Source organism: Giraffa tippelskirchi, chromosome X, assembly GCF_054371585.1.
Source record: "Giraffa tippelskirchi isolate mGirTip1 chromosome X, T2T-mGirTip1v1.2.pri, whole genome shotgun sequence".
Lineage (NCBI taxonomy): Eukaryota > Metazoa > Chordata > Mammalia > Artiodactyla > Giraffidae > Giraffa > Giraffa tippelskirchi.
In genome coordinates, this window is record NC_137289.1 from 82,363,294 (window position 1) to 82,384,141 (window position 20,848).

At 40.1% G+C, this 20,848-nt stretch overlaps 1 protein-coding gene and 1 pseudogene across 1 annotated transcript in view; one reads left to right on the forward strand and one right to left on the reverse strand.

Annotated features, from left to right (window-relative positions):
• Positions 1-8,027: 8,027 nt before the first annotated feature.
• LOC145535675 (protein SYS1 homolog pseudogene) lies at positions 8,028-8,893 on the reverse strand (annotated as a pseudogene).
• A 474-nt stretch (positions 8,894-9,367) lies between these two features.
• The window catches only part of LOC145535230 (fibronectin type III domain containing protein 3C1-like), a 53,311-nt gene continuing 41,830 nt past the window's right edge, over positions 9,368-20,848 (forward strand). Inside the window, exons 1-5 of the mRNA XM_081563548.1 lie at positions 9,368-9,611; positions 10,108-10,224; positions 12,991-13,110; positions 13,411-13,486; positions 15,707-15,783. Coding sequence (XP_081419674.1) covers positions 10,144-10,224; positions 12,991-13,110; positions 13,411-13,486; positions 15,707-15,783 — 354 coding nt within the window. The 5' untranslated portion in view covers positions 9,368-9,611; positions 10,108-10,143. The remainder of the gene's footprint in view (positions 9,612-10,107; positions 10,225-12,990; positions 13,111-13,410; positions 13,487-15,706; positions 15,784-20,848) is intronic.

The window sequence follows — 20,848 nt, forward strand, 5'->3', positions numbered from 1 at the left end:
AAAGATTTGAAAGAACTCAGCTGCAATTCCATCACCTCAACTAGCTTTGTCCATAGTATTGCTTCCTAAGGCCCACTTGACTTCACACTCCAAGGCGTCTGGCTCTAAGTGAGGGACCACAATATTGTGTTTTTTTGGTCATTAAGATCTTTTTTGTACAGTTCTGTGTATTCTTGCCACCTCTTTTCAATATCTTCTGCTTCTGTTAGGTCCATACAATTTCTGTCCTTTATTGTGTCCGTCTTTGCATGAAATGGTCCCTTGGTACCTCTAATCTTCTTGAAGAACTCTCTAGTCTTTCCCATTCTATTGTGTTCCTCTATTTCTTTGCATTGTTCACTTAAGAAGGCTTTCTTATCTCTGCTATTCTTTGGAACTCTGCATTCGGAGGAGTATATCTTTCCTTTTCTCCTTTGCCTTTTTCTTCGCTTCTTTTCTCAGTAGGCCTTTTTGTAAGGCCTCCTCAGACAACCATTTTGCCGTTTTGTATTTTTTTTTTTCCCCTTGGGGATGGTTTTACTAACCACCTGCTGTACAATGTTATGAACCTCCATCATAGTTCTCAAGCACTCTGTCTTCCAGATCTAATCCTTTTAATCTATTTATCACTTCCACTGTATAATCATAAGGGATTTGATTTAAGTCATATCTGAATGGCCTAGTGGTTTTCTCTATTTTCTTCAATTTAAGTCTGAATTTTGCAGTAAGGAGCTCATGAACTGAGCCAGTCAGCTTCTCAGCTGCAAAGAATATAATCATTCTGACTTCCATATTGCCCATCCGGTGATGTCCATGTGTAGAATCATTTCTTGTGTTATTAGAAGAGAGTGTTGGTATCACCAGTGTGTTCTCTTGGCAAAACTCTGTTAGTCTTTGCCCTGCTTCATTTTGTACTCTAAGGCCAAACTTGCCTGTTTCTCCAGGTATTTCTTGATTTCCTACTTTGCATTCCAGCCCCCTATGATGAAAAGGACATCTTTTTTGGTGTTAGTTCTAGAAGGTCTTGTGGGTCTTCACTGAACCATTCAACTTCAGCTTCTTTGGTGTTAGTGGTTGGGGCATAGACTTGGATTACTGTGATGTTGAATGGTTTGCCTAGGAAACAAACTGAGATCATTCTGTCATTTTTGAGATTGCACCCAAGTATTGCATTTGGGACTATTTCGTTAACTATGAGAACTACCCCATTTCTTCCAAAGTATTCTTGCCCACAGTAGTAGATACAATGGTCATCTGAATTAAATACACCCATTCCTGTCCATTTTAGTTCACTGATTCCTAAAATGTCGATGTTCACTCCCATCTCCTGTTCGACCACTTCAAATTTACCTTGATTCATGGACCTAACATCCAGGTTCCTACTCAGTATTGAGTATTTGGGAGTCTCCAGCAGAGGCATGGGTTGACAGTGGCCTGCCATGATGTCAGGGGCACTGGCAGCAGCAGGCCTGTGAGGTGCAGTGGGTAAGCATAAATCCTCTTGTAGGAGGTCACCTTTAGCCCTACCATAAAGTCTATAAAAACTGCAGACTCCAGGACTGGGCCACCTCAGGCCAAACTGCAGGGAAGGAGCACAGCTCCACCCATCAGTAGAAAATTGGATTAAAGATTTATTGATGGCCCTGCCCAGCAGAGCAAGATCCAGTTTTCCCCACAGTCAGCCCCTCCCATCAAGAAGCTTGCACAAGCCTCTTATCCTCATCCATCAGAGGGCAGATAGAATGAAAACCACAATCACAGAAAAGTAACCAAAATGACCACATGGATCACAGCCTTGTGTAACTCAATGAAACCATGAGCCATGCTGTGCAGGGCCACCCAAGATGGTCAGGTCATGATGGAGAGTTCTGACAAAATGTGGTCCACTGAAGAAAAGAATGGCAAACCACTTCAGCATTCTTGCCTTGAGAACCCCATGAACAGTATGAAAAGGCAAAAAGATATAACACTGAAAGATGAACCCCCCAAGTCAGTAGATATCCAATATGCTATTGGAGAAGAGCAGAGAAATCACTCCAGAAGGAATTAAGAAGCTGAGCCAAAGTTGAAATGACACCTGGTTGTGGATATGTCTGGTGGTAAAAGTAAAGTCTGATGCTGCAAAAGATTATAGTAGGGAACTTTATCTGAAGAATGATACTTTTAAGGAAAAATGTAGGAAGCACAAGCAGTTATGGGCCAACTCCATGCATTAAACTCTGAACCTAAATTTAATTCTGGAAGTAAGCATTGCTTCCTCATCAGGTTATATCTGAAGTGCTTTCCCACTTCTAAAAAAAGGTTGAAAATAGTGTCTAAAGTTAACATATTTCTTTCATAGCATAACATAGTAGAAAATCTACTTGAATGGGGTTCTGAGGAGTTACACTTTAATTGTAGCATATATACAGTTTAATATTAAAGTAATCCATTTTGAAATCATTTAAATTATTTTTTCAAAATAAAATAAATTCTAATATTAACATCTGACCAATAATTTGAATTAAATAAGTTATAAAAATTTGCCAAGCAGACTACATCCTTGTAGTTCTTGCCCTATTGATAACTTGCTTTTAATGTTACTTTTGTATAGTTAGATGGTTTAGCTTGGGATTTATGCAGTGAGGCACAAACCCTTTATTGCAACATGCATCAGCATTTTTTAACTGTAGCATTCTCTATGCATTTATGGAACTGTGAGGGTACTTAACTTTAGACTCAGCTTGAAATTAAAACTAAGAAGCATGGATATATCTATTGTAACATTTTCCGCCCCAGCTTATAAAGTTTTCCTGCTTCTGAGGAAACTAATGTTTGCTTGTTTGTTTGTTTGTTTTTCTGTGATCTGTAATTCCTTGTTTCAACCAGAATTAATGATTTGTATGCAGAGTTTATTAAGACGAATTTTTGAGGATTTGTGTTTCACTTGTAGTAATGTCATTCAACATTTTATACTTTTCCTCACATAGTGTTTTCTTTCATTAGACTGATTTGCTTTAAAGCACTATATTTATAGCCCAACTACAGAGTAAAGTAGGAGAATAATAATGGTAAATTTGTGAGGTGTACAGAACAGTAAAATGGAGACTTCTATAAGATTTTATCAAGAGATTTCAAGAGCCTGAACATCAAAATTATTAAAGCTGCCTTGGAAAAGGTACTTCACTTGAAAGAGTAGTTTATCGACCAGCTAATGAGATGGAAAATGGGTTTTGTTGGGGAGATGTATTTAATGAAGCAACCCTAGAAATGCTTTACACTGGATAAAATCCCTGGCAACCTAGCCTTTGTCAAATTGTCCTTCATTATATAATTATTTATCATAATTTAATTTAATGGATTAAAGCAACATTTGAAGCAGATGTGAAATTAATGAGATTCTACTGATAACAATATAACAATTATATATTGCTTCTAGCTTTTCTTGTACTATAAAAGTTACTAAGTTCTATAGTTTCTGCATTTTGACTATTTGATAATTGTTTGTTGTTTTAGTTGCTAAGTCGTGTCTGACACTTTTGCTACCCCATGGACTGTAGCCTACCAGGCTCCTCTGTCCGCAAGATTTCCCAGGCAAGATTACTGGAGTGTCGTATGGTAGCTTTATTCCTAGCTTTTTAAAGTAATCTCCATACTGTTCTCCATAGTGGCTGTACTAGTTTGCATTCCCACCAACAGTGTAAGAGGGTTCCCTTTTCTCCACACTCTCTGCGGCATTTATTGTTTGTAGACTTTTTGATGATAGCCATTCTGACCAGTGTGAGATGATACCTCATTGTGGTTTTGACTTTCATTTCTCTAGTAATGAGTGATGTTGAGCATCTTTTCATGTGTTTATTAGCCATCTGCATGTCTTCTTTGAAGAAATATCTGTTTAGGTCTTTTGCCCACTTTTTGATTGGGTTGTTTCTTCTGGTATTGAGCTTCATGAGCTGCTTGTATATTTGGGGGATTAATTCTTTGTCAGTTGCTTCATTTGCTATTATTTTCTCCCATTCTGAGGGCTGTCTTTTCACTTTGTTTATAGTTTCTTTCATTGTGCAAAATCTTTTAAGTTAAATTAGATCCCACTTTTATTTCCATTACTCTAGGAGGTAAGTCATAGAGGATCTTGCTGTGATATATATTAGAGAGTGTTCTATGTTTTTCTCTAAGAGTTTTATAGTTTCTGGTATTACATTTAGGTCTTTAATCAATTTAGAGTTTATTTTTGTGTATGATGTTAGAAAGTGTTCTGATTTCATTCTTTTATATGTAGTTGATCAGTTTCCCCAGCACTATTTGCTGAAGAGAATGTCTTTTCTCCATTGTATATTTTTGCGTTGTTTGTCAAAGGTGTCCATAGGCACATGAGTTTATCTATTTTGTTCCATTGATCTATATTTCTGTCTTTGTGCCAGGATCATAATGTCTTGATGACTGTAGCCGTGTAGTATAATCTGAAGTCGAGAAAGTTGATTCCTCTAGTTCCATTCTTCTTTCTCAGGATTGATTGCTTTGGCTGCTTAGGGTCTTTTATGTTTCCATACAAATTGTGAGATTATTTGTTCTAGTTCTGTGAAAAATACTATTGGTAGTTTGATAGAGATTGCACTAAATCTATAGATTGCTTTGGGAACTATGTTCTTTTTCATTATATTGATTCTTCCAATCCAAGAACATGGTGGATTTCTCCATCTATTCGTGTCCTCTTTGATTTCTTTCATCAGTGTTTTATAGTTTTCTGTGTACAGGTCTTCTGTCTCTTTAGGTAAATTTATTCATAAAAACTACTATATGACCCAGCAATCCCATTACTGGATATACCCCAAGGAAACCAGGAATGAAGAAGACACATGTACCCCAATGTTCATTGCAGCACTATTTACCATAGCTAGACTTCCCTGGTGGCTCAGATGGTAAAGCATCTGCCTACAATGTGGGAGACCCGGGTTCAATCCCTGGGTTGGGAAGATCTCCTGGAGAAGGAAATGGCAACCCACTCCAGTATTCTTGCCTGGAAAACCCCATGGACAGAGGAACCTGGTAGGCTACAGTCCATGGGGTCACAAAGAGTCAGACATGACTGAGCGACTTCACTCATTCACTCACTCAGGACATGGAAGCAACCCAGATGTCCATAGGCAGACAAATGAGTAAGAAAGTTGTGGTACATATACACAGTGGAATATTCAGTTCAGTTCAGTTCAGTCTCTCAGTAGTGTCCGACTTTTTGTGACCCCATGAATCACAGCACACCAGGCCTCCCTGTCCTTCACCAACTCCAAGAATCTACCCAAACCCATGTCCATCAAGTCGGTGATGCCATCCAGCCATCTCATCCTCTGTCGTCCCCTTCTCTTCCTGCCCCCAATCCTTCCCAGCATTAGGGTCTTTTCCAATGAGTCAACACTTCGCATGAGGTGGCCAAAATATTGGAGTTTCAGCTTCAACACCAGTCCTTCCAATGAACACCCAGGACTGATCTCCTTTAGGATGGACTCGTTGGATGTTCTTGCATTCCAAGGGACTCTCAAGAGTCTTCTCCAACACCACAGTTCAAAAGCATCAATTCTTCGGTGCTCAGCTTTCTTCACTGTCCAACTCTCACATCCATGATTCCTGGAAAAACCATAGCCTTGACTAGACAGACATTTGTTGGCAAAGTAATGTCTCTGCTTTTAAATATGCTATCTAGGTTGGTCATAACTTTCCTTCCAAGGAGTAAGCATCTTTTAATTTCATGGCTGCAATCACCATCTGCAGTGATTTTGGAGCCCCAAAAAATAAAGTCTGACACTGTTTCCACTGTTTCCCCATCTATTTCCCATAAACGTGAATGCATTTGAGTCAGTTCTAATCAGGTGGATGAACCTAGAGCTTATTATACAGAGTGAAGTACGTCAGAAAGAGAAAGACAAATATTGAAAGATGGTATGGATGATCCTACATACAGGGCAGCAGAGACACAGATGTAACAAACAGACTTTTGGATTCAGTGGAAAAAAAAGAGGGTGGGATGATTTGAGAGACTAGCATTGAAACATGTACATTACTATATGCAAAACAGATGACCAGTGGGAGTTCAATTCATCAAGCAGGGCACCCAAAGCTGGTGCTCTGGGACAACCTAGAGGGATAGAGTGGGGAAGGAGGTGGGATGAGGGTTCAGGATGTGGGGGACACATGTATACCTACGGCCGATTCATATTGATGTATCGCAAAAAGCATCACAATATTGTAATTATCCTCCAATTAAAATAAACAAATAATTTTAAAAAATACTGGAGTGGGTTTTCTTCTCCAGGGGCTCTTCCCTACCCAAGTATAAAGAATAAATGTTTCTTCATGAAAAACTGTTGTGACGCCATTCTTGTTCTTAAATTTTGGTTGTTCTTATGTAAATAATTAGTCATAATATTGCTAGAAATTGAAGATCTAAGCATGAATTTAGCATTTAACTTTAAAATGAATAGATAATGACCAAAACGTGAGGGGAAAGAACAATAAATTCTCCAAATGCTAAAAGTAAATGGATTCTTAATATACTAGAGATCATTTAACCTGTAAAACTGAAATACTTGAAACAATCTACCTAAATGGGGCATTCAATCATTCATAACATTGATTGTTAACCAATAAGGATATTTAAAACATATATACTTTAGGGAATCTAATTCCAATTAATTTTAGTTTCAAAGCAATTAAAACTCCCTTCTCAATTTTTACTGAAAGATAGTTATCTGTCTACTTAGAATATGTTGATGTATGGATGTCACCCAAGATTGACTCAATGATTAAATTAATCTTAGGTCTAAGTTGGTGCACAGCTATAGCAAAGATAAAGAGGTGAATAACAAACTCTATTAATTTGACATACCATGTGCACCAATAATTGGAAGTTCTGATGGAAATGAACAGTAAGGAATGGGAGGAGATATATATATATATATATATATATATATATATATACACACACACACACATACACACACACACACACACACATAGTTTGTTGCCAATCTCTTTTTTTTTTTTCCGTGGGAAATACTGTATTTATGCACACAGGAAGGGCAGCTGCAAGCCCCCTCACAGAGGACACTCCACCTCAAAGAAAAACCTTGGTAGCAAATTTCTATCTCCTTCAGTACAATCAAGTGCACCTCAAGCTGGAAGGCTGGGCTCCCTGGGTCTGGGGCGCTCACGGTACCCTCCCACTGTGGGATTTCAAATAAGGCAGGAAAACGGAACTACTGCCAGAACTGAGGTCCTGTGGGAGCTGGAGTGCCTGGTCATTCCTAGAGAACAGGCCGTGACTCCAGGTCAAACACAAGATGGGCAGCGATGCTGGGATTCTTCTCTGGGTCCTCCGGCCCACTATGTGGAAAGCTGGCAGCAGGGTGGGGACCCAGTAGAGAGAACCGGAAGACAGTTACTGGGTTCAGGGGTGTGTGCACACATGTGTGCAGCAGGACACAGGTTGTGCATTTTTGGAGGTGGTTTTTTTGTTTTTTTTTTTTCTGCTTGATGCCTCCACCTGCCATTCTCTGCCTGACAGCAGCCTGCTACTTACTGGGCACCTACATCTCTTTCTGTGGCTCTGGATCCAGAAACTAAGGGTTGTTCCAACTGAACAGCCGCAGTCAGGGCAACGTGGCAAAGGTATGTAACGGCTGTCCCAGGAGGTAAGACAGATGGCTAGAAGAGTGGTTCGCTCTGATCAGATACCTTTGATTTTTTTTTTTTTTCTTTTTAAAATAACAGGCTGGTGACAGGTATGGTGGCTCAAGAGTGACATGGTTCCAATTCTGCTATGACCCCGAAAGAGGTGGCCGCGCCGATCTCCCAGACACCAAGGCTTCCACTGACAGAGGTAGTTCTTGCAGCTCTGATCCTGCCCGCTTACCCACCTTCTTGATGGGGGCCTCACTCTCTCCCCCACACCAACCGAGACTTCACATTTCCCAGGTTCCTCTCAGGCCTGGGCTGGACCTCAGCTGGTGGTCCGAGCAGCCCAAGGGGTTGGAGGGGTGGTCAAGTGCCCAGCAGGGTGTCCAAAGGACCAGACTCTACACACTGGACTTCGGGGCTGAGTTGAGGGCGATCTCCTTGTGCTCCGACCGCATGCATAGGTACTCCCCGATGACAGCCATGAGCACAATGCACACGGCCTGGACCAGCCACCAGGTCAGCACCGAGGGGAAACAGGAGCTGTAGAGCCAGCAGCCCAGGAGGTGAAAGAAATGGACAGTGACCATGAAATCCAGACACTGCTTCCCTTCCCGGATGAAGTACAGCAAGCCTAGGGCACAGGTAAGGGCATTGAGGACGAAGGACATCGTGGAGAGCCAGCTTGGAGGGGTGGAAAAGCCCAGAATCTCGGGGTCTAACACATGGTCCAGCGAGGGGCTGCTGTGCACCAGCCCGTCCACCAGCGCCAGCCACAGGCCCAGCAGCCATAATAGACGGTCTACATGAGGACCATCTGTGACAGTATCAGCAACGGGTCCCACACGTAGCTGCGGAACTGGCCCGAGCACCTCCCGGGCCGGGTTAGAGCCGCTGCCGCGCTGTGGGCCCCAGGCCGACCCTGCACCGGTTATGGTCTTGAGGATCCGAAGTGTCCGAGCACTGCCCAGCTGCACCAACTGGCTACCGAAACGGTGCTGACAGTCAGGACCATGGAGGAGACGCCCTACTGGCCTAGAGAGGCCCAGTCTCTATTTTTTAAATGTCATTGTAGGTTGTTTTAAATCTTGATCAATCCCATCATTAAAATGGCCTAGAAAACAATTACTAGCCATGAATGAAACAAATTTTTGGCTATACATGTTGATGTATGGCAGAAACCAACACAGTATTGTAAAAACAATTACCCTTCAATTAAAAATTTAAAAATTGTTTTAAAAAGTCAAACCGATCCAGATTTTGACATGTTACATTAATACAGTGATATCATAGCTAAAATGGAAAAAAAAAAAAACCAATAAATTAGTCAAAGGTGCTTTTCACAGTTGAGTAGTGTTTGGCTCAGACGGTAAAGCGTCTGCCTACAATGCGGAAGACCCGGGTTTGATCCCTGGGTTGGGAAGATCTCCCGGAGAAGGAAATGGCAACCCACTCCAGTACTCTTGCCTGGAAAATCCCATGGGCAAAGGAGCCTGGTAGGCTACAGCCCATAGGGTCGCAAAGAGTCAAAAACGACTGGGCGACTTCTTCCTTTCTTTCTTTCTCTTATAATCCTAAACTAAGAGAATATATGTATTTTCCTGCTAGATGCATTCCATACTTCTTTAAATCTTTCATTTTTGAAAAGCTGTATTCACAAGTAAAAAGTCTCCAAAAACTGCATTAAAAAAAAAAAAAAGCTTGGTAAGGAAATGATGTAAGCAGTGACTAGAATTATGACATAGTGAAAATTCTTTTGCATCAGTAGTTACCAATGAGATGTAGAACCACAGCAATACACTTCATTTGGAGAACTTGCCTAGCTCCAAGAGGTTTCTTCTTGAGTATCCTCTTTCTCCATCTTCAAAAAAATCATATTTTTCTTTCTGATTATTATCCAGGTGTATATGGACCCAAGGATCTGGACTGTTACACCATATGTTATCACTTAGTTCCATCTACACTGCAGTATTTGAACCTGGAAAGTATTTTAAGTTTAAAGGTTTGGATTTAAAGCTTTGAGTTATGTTTAAGATATTTGATTTTAGTATCTGAAACAGTTAAGATAAGTATCTGTGGTCCTATCATTTTAAAAGGGATCTAGTTAATCTTTAAAGCCTTCTAAGCAATATGAAGTCTTATTTGGCAGTTATCATAGATTGGAAATTAAGTGAACTTGATCTGAGTGAATTAAATGACTAATAACTTGTTTAAACCATTCTTCACACTGAAAAATGCATCTAACTTTATTTAATGAGTGAAGAGTGAACAAGTCAAAACTTGACTCCAAACTTTCTATCTTTTCATTTATGAAGACAAATGATTATTTTGAAATGTTGCCATAAAACAATTTCAGTTAAGTAAACATTTCCTGAGAGAAAAATTATTTGATGCATTTCCCTAGGAATATTTCATCAGGTTTTGTCATTTAAAATCACTGTGATTTAATTTGATTAATCTAAGTTTTCACTCCCTTTTTAGAAACATCACTTTTTGTGAAAGCCAAACTTTTTAGACATGACTGAACATGGGTTTGCATCTACTCTTACTGAAATGCCTCTTATAACTACACTGATCGACAGAGATCCTATACATTGGGTAAGGGTAGTTTTGCTTTTGTTTTTTTTCATTAAAACTGGTCAAATTTTTATTGAATTTAGTATTAGCTTTTATTATGTGCCACTTTTAATGATTGGTCACTTACTTTGTAAGTTTTTAGCCTTTTTATCAACATCTACTTATCTTCTTAAAATTGTTCCAGTGATATTTAACTCTACATTAGGTCCCATATAACCTCCCTTTGGGTGGATTTAGATTCTTTTGCAGCCTCCCTTGGCAGGCTCAGAAGTCCTGGCAATGTGTCTTAAAGCTATACTACCTGAGTTTACTCTGTTGAATGATTTTAAATATGAATCTAAAGTAGATTCAAGTTCCTTCATACTCATTCATAGCTGTCAGTTCAACTTTCTAATATTTAAAAATATCATTTTGAGCAACAATAACTTCTACCCACAGACTTGGTCTCCAGAAAGAAAGAGGGTGTGATTCAGATTTAGCATTTACCCATTTAAGAAAATCTATTCAAGAAAAGTCTTATCTACATATGTAATGTAACTTCAGACTTAAATTTAAGAAAGTAGGGAAAACCACTACACCATTCAGTTATGACCTAAATCAGATCCCTTACGATTATACAGTGGAAGTGAGAAATAGATTTAAGGGACTAGATCTGATAGACAGAGTACCTGATGAACTATGGACAGAGGTTCGTGACATTGTACAGGAGACAGGGATCAAGACCATCCCCAAGAAGAAGAAATGCAAAAAAGCAAAATGGTTGTCTGAGGAGGCCTTCCAAAGAGCTGTGAAAAGAAAAGAAGTGAAAAGCAAAGGAGAAAAGGAAAGATATTCCCATTTGAATGCAGAGTTCCAAAGAATAGCAAGGAGAGATAAGAAAGCCTTCCTCGGTGATCAGTGCAAAGAAATAGAGGAAAACAACAGAATGGGAAAGACTAGAGATCTCTTCAAGAAAATTAGAGATACCAAGGGAAACATTTCATGCAAAGATAGGCTCAATAAAGAACAGAAATGGTATGGACTTATCAGAAGCAGAAGATATTAAGAACAGGTGGCAAGAATACACAGAAGAACTGTATAAAAAAGATCTTCACGACCCCGATAATCACGATGGTGTGATCACTCACCTAGAGCGAGACATCCTGGAATGTGAAGTCAAGTGGGCCTTAGGAAGCATCACTACGAACAAAGCTAGTAGAGGTGATGGAATTCCAGTTGACTTATTTCAAATCCTAAAAGATGATTCTGTGAAAGTGCTGCACTCAATATGCCAGCAAATTTGGAAAACTCATCAATGGCCACAGGACTGGAAAAGGTCAGTTTTCATTCGAATCCCAGAGAAACACAATGCCAAAGAATGCTCAAACTACCACACAATTGCACTCATCTCACATGCTAGCAAAGTAATGCTTAAAATTCTCCAAGCCAGGCTTCAGCAATGTGTGAACCGAGAACTTCCAGAAGTTCAAGCTGGTTTTAGAAGACCAGAGATCAAATTGCCAACATACACTGGATCATCAGAAAAGCAAGAGAGTTCCATAAAAACATCTATTTCTGCTTTATTGACTATGCCAACACCTTTGACTGTGTGGATCACAATAAACAGTGGAAAATTCTGAAAGAGATGCGATTACCAGACCACCTGACCTGCCTATTGAGAAATCTGTATGCAGGTCAGGAAGCAACAGTTAAAACTGGACATTGAACAGACTGGTTCCAAATAGGAAAAGGAGTATGTCAAGGCTGCATATTGTCACCCTGCTTATTTAACTTATATGCAGAGTACATCATGCAAAATGCCAGGCTGCATGAAGCACAAGCTGGAATCAAGATTGCTGGGAGAAATATCAATAACCTCAGGTATGCAGATGACACCACCTTTATGGCAGAAAGTGAAAAAGAACTAAAGAGCCTCTTGATGAAAGTGAAAGAGGAGAGTGAAAAAGTTGGCTTTAAGCTCAACATTCAGAAAACTAAGACCATGGCATCTGGTCCCATCAATTCATGGCAAATAGATGGGGAAACAGTGGAAACAGTGATTGACTTTATTTTTTCAGGCTCCAAAATCACTGCAGATGGTGACTGCAGCAATGAAATTAAAAGACGCTTACTCCTTGGAAGGAAGGTTATGACCAACCTAGACAGCATATTAAAAAGCAGAGACATTACTTTGTCAACAAAGGTCCATCTAGTCAAGGCTATGGTTTTTCCAGTGGTCATGTATGGATGTGAGAGTTGGACTAGAAAGAAAGATGAGCACTGAAGAATTGATGTTTTTGAACTGTGGTGTTGGGGAAGACTCTTGAGAGTCCCTTGGACTGCAAGGAATTCCAACCAGTCCATCCTAGAGGAGATCAGTCCTGGGTGTTCATTGGAAGGACTGATGTTGAAGCTGAAACTCCAATAGTTTGGTCACCTGATGCGAAGTAAGGACTCATTGGAAAAGACCCTGATGCTGGGAAAGATTGAAGGTGGGAGGAGAAAGAGACAACAGAGGATGAGCTGGTGGGATGGCATCACCGATTCAATGGATATGAGTTTGAGTAAACTCCGGGAGTTGGTGATGGACAGGGAGGCCTGGCGTGCTGCAATCCATGGGGTCGCAGAGTCGGACACGACTGAGTGACTGAACTGAACTGAACTGAATGTGAAAAGGTCTCTGTTTTTCTTCAGAGCTTAAAAAAAATGAGCAAATATTGTACTTATAGCTTATCATTTTGACATCACCATGTCAAAAGCAGCCAGTATAAAAATGACCTTATTAAAATTAAAATTACTTTTTACTAGATGGAGAGTTATCTGGATATCACTGTTGGAACACAGTGTACTACTAATCATTCAGAAGTGATGACTCATCCCAATAGATATACCAGATGGCCTTCTTGTCCTCAATACTGGGTACAACAAGTATGTCTGAATTTTACCTTCAGATAAGTTTAGTTTTCTGTTTTTCTTTTTTTGCAGATTTTTTTTTGGAGGGGTGGAATTTGGTTCCTCCCTCTCAATACACCTATTTCCTATGATCCTATTATACTAAGTTTTACTTGGGTGAGGGAGGACCTGCTCTTACTTAGTGCCTAGTTGTACTCAACTCCTTGGGCATTTTGAGACCCCAATTAGTGATTTTGAATATTTTTTCAAAAAGACAATGATGATTTTTTCATAGATTAATAGAAAATATGCCATTAAAGAATGGTTTGTTTCTAGATTATATTGGTGCACGTTAACCCTGGGGAGATCCTCACCATCAAGTCCAATGATGGGAGCATTCAAAATATTCAAGGTCAGTAAAAGTATGTATGCTGTTTGATATCAAATAGAGGTGAATTTAAATATTAGTGTGAGATGATTTTACTAGTAATCTAATCCCCTAATATCCTCTCCTGTTTGAGCTATATTGAGTGCTCTTAAGTTTATATACTACTCATGGGAGCATTATATCAACAGAACAACCAGGACTCATCTTGCTAGTGTTACTACAGATCTTCATGTAAAGTACTTATAAAAATTAACAATTAATTGAAGAATTCCATTTGAAAAAGTCCAGATTTTTGAACTATTCACAACCACTGATAGCTTTAGACTATACTCTGATAGGAGACTGGTGAGTGCTTCAGACAACTCATTCATTCATACATTCAACAAGTATTTCATTAACGCCTAGCCTATTCTAGCACTATGCTAAGTCGCTTCAGTCGTGTCCAACTCTTTGTGACCTTATGAATTGTAGCCCACCAAGCTCCTCTGTCCATGAGATTCTCCCGGCAAGAGTACTAGAGTGGGTTGCCATACCCTCTTCCAGGGGATCTTCCCTATCCAGGGATCTAACCTGCTTCTGCAACTCCTGTATTGCAGGCAGTGCTGAGCCACCTAGGAAGCCCATTCCAGCACTACAGTAAACATTTAAGATAGAACAATGTATAAGAAGGGGGAAATTATTTATATATAACTATTAAAAGTTTGATATCTATCTATATACATGTGTATATAGCAAATGTGAAGCATACAGAATTATTTCAGTAGTAGTACAAAATTAATAAATATTTACTTCATTTAAAATTTATTACTGGGGCTTCCCTGGTGGCTCAGTGGTAATGAGTCCACCTGCCAATGCAGGAGACAGGTTCGATCCCTGGTCCCAGAGGATCCTACATGCCACAGGGCAACTAAGCCCATGCACCACAACTACTGAGCCTGTGCTCTAGAGCTCGAGTGCTGCAACTACTGAAGTCTGCACGCCCTAGACCTTGTGCTCAAGAGAAGCGACCACAATGAGAAGCCCACACACCACAACTAGAGAGTAGTCCTTGCTTGCTGCAACTAGAGAAAAGCCCCTACAGTAACAAAGACCCAGCACAGCTAAAATAAATAAATAAATAATAAAAACTTTTAAAAAGATTTACTATTAATTATTTCAAGTGCGGTGATTGTTTCTGTTTTTATGCCAATTATTTTGCATCTGAAGGTGATTTTGAGCTATGTCTCAAAATGCTTTGAAACATCATTTAGCATTGGGTTCCATATGGCTGCTATATAGAGTTTACCATAAACTCATATTTATTATTTTCCCCCTTATTAACAGCAAATTACCATTCTAGGCTTTGAAAGCCACATATACTTTTACAACTAAGCACTAATTATAATAATTTCAGATAAACAAAAGAATTATGACATATAAATGTCTCTATTCTGTATTGTATTTTTATTTCCTATGCAATGTGTGTTTAAGATAGTAAGAATATCTAGTATAAAAATAAGGCATCACATGAGTAGCATTGGGTCATTTATGTTATGTTGTTATTCCCAAATTATTTCTCTTTGCTATTATTAGTTAAAAGCCTTCATGTGAAAATTGATTTAAGTTTTTTATAGAATATCACTATAAAATATATTTTATGATACAGAGTAAAACTTCTCTATATCATATTATTCTGCATGTATTATTCAACATACAACTATGATAGGTGAGTAAAATGGGTAAGTAAAAGACGATTATGTGTATTTGCTAAGTCACTTCAGTCATGTCCAACTCTTTGCAACCCTATGGACTGTAGCCCATCAGGCTCTACTGTCCATGGGTTTCTCCAGGCAAGAATACTGAAGTGGATTGCCATGCCCTCCTCCATGGGATCTTCCCGACCCAGGGATCAAACCCACGTCTCCTGTGTCTCTTACATTGGCAGGCAGATTCTTTACCACTGCCACCACCTGGAAAGCCCAAAAACAATTATACTGGAAGTAAATACACTAGCTGTGTATTTTGCCAAAACTTTTATGATATAAATTTCACCCAATCCCTGTTACGTGCCTTGGTTATTTTTCATCGTTTGGGATGAATTTGTATTGACTTATCTACATTCCTACCTAGTCTCCTATGTAAGCAAACAAAATACACTTTCAAAATGGGTGACTTGTTCAGCCTTGGAACTAGTTTTCACTGTGCAAAGTTAAATAGACTTTCGAAAACTTATTTAAAATTTTATTAATAATAATTCTCTTCTAGGACCTGCTGATGTACCTTTGATGTCACCAAGTGGTACTTTGCCACCAATATATCTTCCTCCTGGTTACATGTCTGAGGTATACTACTGTGGCTTTATTCGGTATTTAGCACTAAGCCATTATTTAACAGTTTTTTTTACATTACTGTATGATAAGAGAACTTCTAGAACACCATTCATTCATTCACTTTATTGTTATCATGAATGCTAAAAAGCAATTGCAGTGATGTTTAACAAAACCTCGCTAGTTAAGTTCAGTTCAGCCACTCACTCGTGTCCGACTCTTTGCGACCCCAAGAACTGCAGCACGCCAGACCTCCCTGTCCACACAAACTCCCAGAGTTTACCCAAACTCACGTCCATTGAGTCGGGGATGCCATCCAACCATCTCATGCTCTGTCGTCCCCTTCTCCTCCAGCCCTCAATCTTTCCCAGCATCAGGGTCTTTTCAAATGAGTCAGCACTTCACATCAGGTGGCCAAAGTATTAGAGTTTCAGCTTCAACATCAGTCCTTCCAATAAACACCCAGGACTAATGTCCTTTAGGATGGATCGGTTGGACCTCCTTGCAGTCCAAGGGACTCTCAAGAGTCTTCTCCAACACCACAGTTCAAAACCATTAATTCTTCGGCACTCAGCTTTTTTTCTAGTGCAACCTCACATCCATATATGACCACTGGAAAAACCACAGCCTTGACTAGACGGACCTTTGTTGGTAAAGAAATGTCTCTGCTTTTTAATATGCTGTCTAGGTTGGTCATAGCTTTCCTTCCAAGGAGTAAGCGTCTTTTAATTTCATGGCTTCACTCACCATCTGCAGTGATGTTGGAGCCCCCCAAAATAAAGTCAGCCACTGTTTCCACTTTTTCCCCATCTATTTGCCATGAAGTGATGGGACCAGATGCCATGATCTTAGTTTTCTGAATGAGCTTTAAGCCAACTTTTTCACTCTCCTCTTTCACTTTCATCAAGAGGCTCTTTAGTTCTTCTTCACATTCTGCCATAAAGGTGGTATCATCTGCATACCTGCGGTTATTGATATTTCTGCCAGAAATCTTGATTCCAGCTTGTGCTTCTTCCATCCCAGCGTTTCTCATGATGTACTCTGCATATAAGTTAAATAAGCATCCTGACAATATGCAGCCTTGACGTACTCTTTTTCCTATTTGGAACCAGTCTGTTGTTCCATGTCCAGTTCTAACTGTTCCTTCCTGACTTGCATACAGGTTTCTCAAGAGGCAGGTCAGATGGTCTGGTAATCACATCTCTTTCAGAATTTTCCACTGTTTAGCCAAAGAATGCTCAAACTACCACACAATTGCACTCATATCACATGCTAGTAAAGTAATGCTCAAAATTCTCCAAGCCAGGCTTCAGCAATATGTGAACCGTGAATTTCCAGATGTTCAAGCTGGCTTTAGAAAAGGCAGAGGAACGAGAGATCAAATTGCCAATATCCGCTGGATCATCGAAAAAGCAAGAGAGTTCCAGAAAAAACATCTATTTCTGCTTTATTGACTATGCCAAAGCCTTTGACTGTGTGGATCACAATGAACTGTGGAAAATTCTGAAAGAGATGGGAATACCAGACCATCTGACCTGTCTCTTGAGAAACCTGTATGCAGGTCAGGAAGCAACAGTTAGAACTGGACATGGAACAACAGACTGGTTCCAAATAGGAAAAAGAGTATGTCGAGGCTGTATATTGTCACCCTGCTTATTTAATTTATATGCAGAGTACATCATGAGAAATGCTGGGCTGGAAGAAACACAAATTGGAATCAAGATTGCTGGGAGAAATATCAATAACCTCAGATATGCAGATGACACCACCCTTATGGCAGAAAGTGAAGAAGAACTAAAGAGCCTCTTGATGAAAGTGAAAGAGGAGAGTAAAAAAGTTGGCTTACAGCTCAACGTTCAGAAAACTAAGATCATGGCATCTGGTCCCATCACTTTATGGGAAATAGATGGGGAAACAGTGAAAACAGTGTCAGACTTTATTTTGGGGGGCTCCAAAATCACTGCTGATGGTGATTGCAGCCATGAAATTAAAAGACGCTTACTCCTTGGAAGGAAGTTTATGGCCAACCTAGATAGTATATTTAAAAGCAGAGACATTACTTTGCCAACAAAAGTCTGTCTAGTCAAGGCTATGGTTTTTCCAGTGGTCATGTATGGATGTGAGAGTCGGATGGTGAAGAAAGCTGAGTGCCAAAGGATTGATGCTTTTGAACTGTGCTGTTGGAGAAGACTCTTGGGAGTCCCTTGGACTGCAAGGAGATCCAATCAATCCATCCTAAAGGAGATCAATCCTAGGTGTTCATTGGGAGGACTGATGTTGAAGCTGAAACTCCAATACTTTGGCCACCACATGCGAAGAATTGACTCATTGGAAATGACCCTAATGCTGGGCAGGATTGGGGGCAGGAGGAGAAGGGGACGACAGAGGATGAGATGGTTGGATGGCATCACTGACTCGATGGACATGGGTTTGGGTAGACTCCGGGAGTTGGTGATGGACAGAGAGGCCTGGCGTGCTGCAATTCATGGGGTCACAAAGAGTCGGACACGACTGAGCGACTGAACTGAACTGAACTGTGATCTACACAGTCAAAGGCTTTGGCATAGTCAATAAAGCAGAAATAGATGTTTTTATGGAACTCTCTTGCTTTTTCGATGATCCAGAGGATGTTAGCAATTTGATCTCTGGTTCCTCTGCATTTTCTAAAACCAGCTTGAACATCTGGAAGTTCTCGGTTCCCGTATTGCTGAAGCCTGGCTTGGAGAATTTTAAGCATTACTTTGCTAGCATGTGAGATGAGTGCAATTGTGAAGTAGTTTGAGCATTCTTTGGCATTCTCTTTCTTTGGGATTGGGATGAAAACTGACCTTTTCCAGTCCTGTGGCCATTGATGAGTTTTCCAAATTTGCTGGCATATTGAGTGCAGCACTTTCACAGCATCATCTTTTAGGATTTGAAATAAGTCAACTGGAATTCCATCACCTCTACTAGCTTTGTTCGTAGTGATGCTTCCTAAGGCCCACTTGACTTCACATTCCAGGATGTCTCGCTCTAGGTGAGTGATCACACCATCGTGATTATCGGGGTCGTGAAGATCTTTTTTATACAGTTCTTCTGTGTATTCTTGCCACCTGTTCTTAATATCTTCTGCTTCTGATAAGTCCATACCATTTCTGTTCTTTATTGAGCCTGTCTTTGCATGAAATGTTCCCTTTATATCTCTAATTTTCTTGAAGAGATCTCTAGTCTTTCCCATTCTGTTGTTTTCCTCTATTTCTTTGCACTGATCACCGAGGAAGGCTTTCTTATCTCTCCTTGCTATTCTTTGGAACTCTGCATTCAAATGGGAATATCTTTCCTTTTCTCCTTTGCTTTTCACTTCTTTTCTTTTCACAGCTCTTTGGAAGGCCTCCTCAGACAACCATTTTGCTTTTTTGCATTTCTTCTTCTTGGGGATGGTCTTGATCCCTGTCTCCTGTACAATGTCACGAACCTCTGTCCATAGTTCATCAGGCACTCTGTCTATCAGATCTAGTCCCTTAAATCTGTTTCTCACCTCCAGTGTACAATCGTAAGGGATTTGATTTAGGTCATAGCTGAATGGTCTAGTGGTTTTCCCACTTTCTTCAATTTAAGTCTGAAATTGGCAATAAGGAGTTCATCATCTGAGCCACAGTCCGCTCCCACTCTTGTTTTTGCTGACTGTATAGAGTGTCTCCATCTTTGGCTGCAAAGGATATAATCAATCTGATTTTGGTGTTGACCATCTGGTGATGTCCATGTGTAGAGTCTTCTCTTGTGTTGTTGGAAGAGGGTGTTTGCTATGACCAGTGTGTTCTCTTGGCCAAACTCTATTAGCCTTTGCCCTGCTTCATTCTGTACTCCAAAGCCAAATTTGCCTGTTTTCCAGGTGTTTCTTGACTTCCTACTTTTGCATTCCAATGCCCTATAATGATAAGGGCATATTTTTTGGGTGTTAGTTCTAAAAATTCTTGTAGGTCTTCATAGAACCGTTCAACTTCAGCTTCTTCAGTGTTACTGGTCGGGGCATAGACTTGGATTACTGTGATAATGAATGGTTTGCCTTGGAAATGAACAGAGATCATTCTGTCGTTTTTGAGATTGCATCCAAGTACTGCATTTCGGACTCTTTTGTTGACTATGATGGCTATTCCATTTCTTCTTAGGGATTCCTACCCACAGTAGTAGATACAATGGTCATCTGAGTTAAATTCACCCATTCCAGTCCATCTTAGTTTGCTGATTCATAGAATGTCGATGTTCACTCTTGCCATCTCCTGTTTGACCACTTCCAATTTGCCTTGATTCATGGACCTAACATTCCAGGTTCCTATGCAATATTGCTCTTTACAGCATCAGACCTTGCTTCTATCACCAGTCACATCCACAACTGGGTGTGGTTTTTGCTTTGGCTCCATCCCCTCATTCTTTCTGGAATTATTTCTCCACTGATCTCCAGTTGCATATTGGGCACCTATCAACTTGGGGAGTTCCTCTTTCAGTGTCCTATCTTTTTGCCTTTTCATACGTTCATGGGGTTCTCAAGGCGAGAATACTGAAGTTGTTTTCCATTCCCTTCTCCAGTGGACCACATTCTGTCAGACCTCTCCACCATGACCCGTCCATCTGGGTGGCCCAACACAACATGGCTTAGTTTCACTGAGTTAGACAAGGCTGTGTTCTGTGTGATCAGATTGGCTAGTTGTCTGTGATTGTGGTTTCAGTCTGTCTGCCCTCTGATGCCCTCTCTCAGAGCCTACCATCCTACTTGGGTTTCTCTTACCTTGGACCTGGGGTATCTTTTCACAGCTGCTCCAGCAAAGCACAGCTGCTGCTCCTTACCTTTTACGTGCGGTATCTCCTCATGGCCGCCACTCCTCACCTTGGATATGGGGTAGCTCCTCTCAGCCACCGCTCCTGACTACTCCCTAGGCTGTCTTGTAAATAATGCCTTATTCATCTAATGAATTTGTATCTCTTCATATTCATTAATACTTCATTTTTTTTGTTTGTTTATTTCTATATATTTTAACCAGTCTTACTTATCTAATACAATTGCTGCTGTAAAGGCTTCTTACAGTGTGTGGGCATTACACCC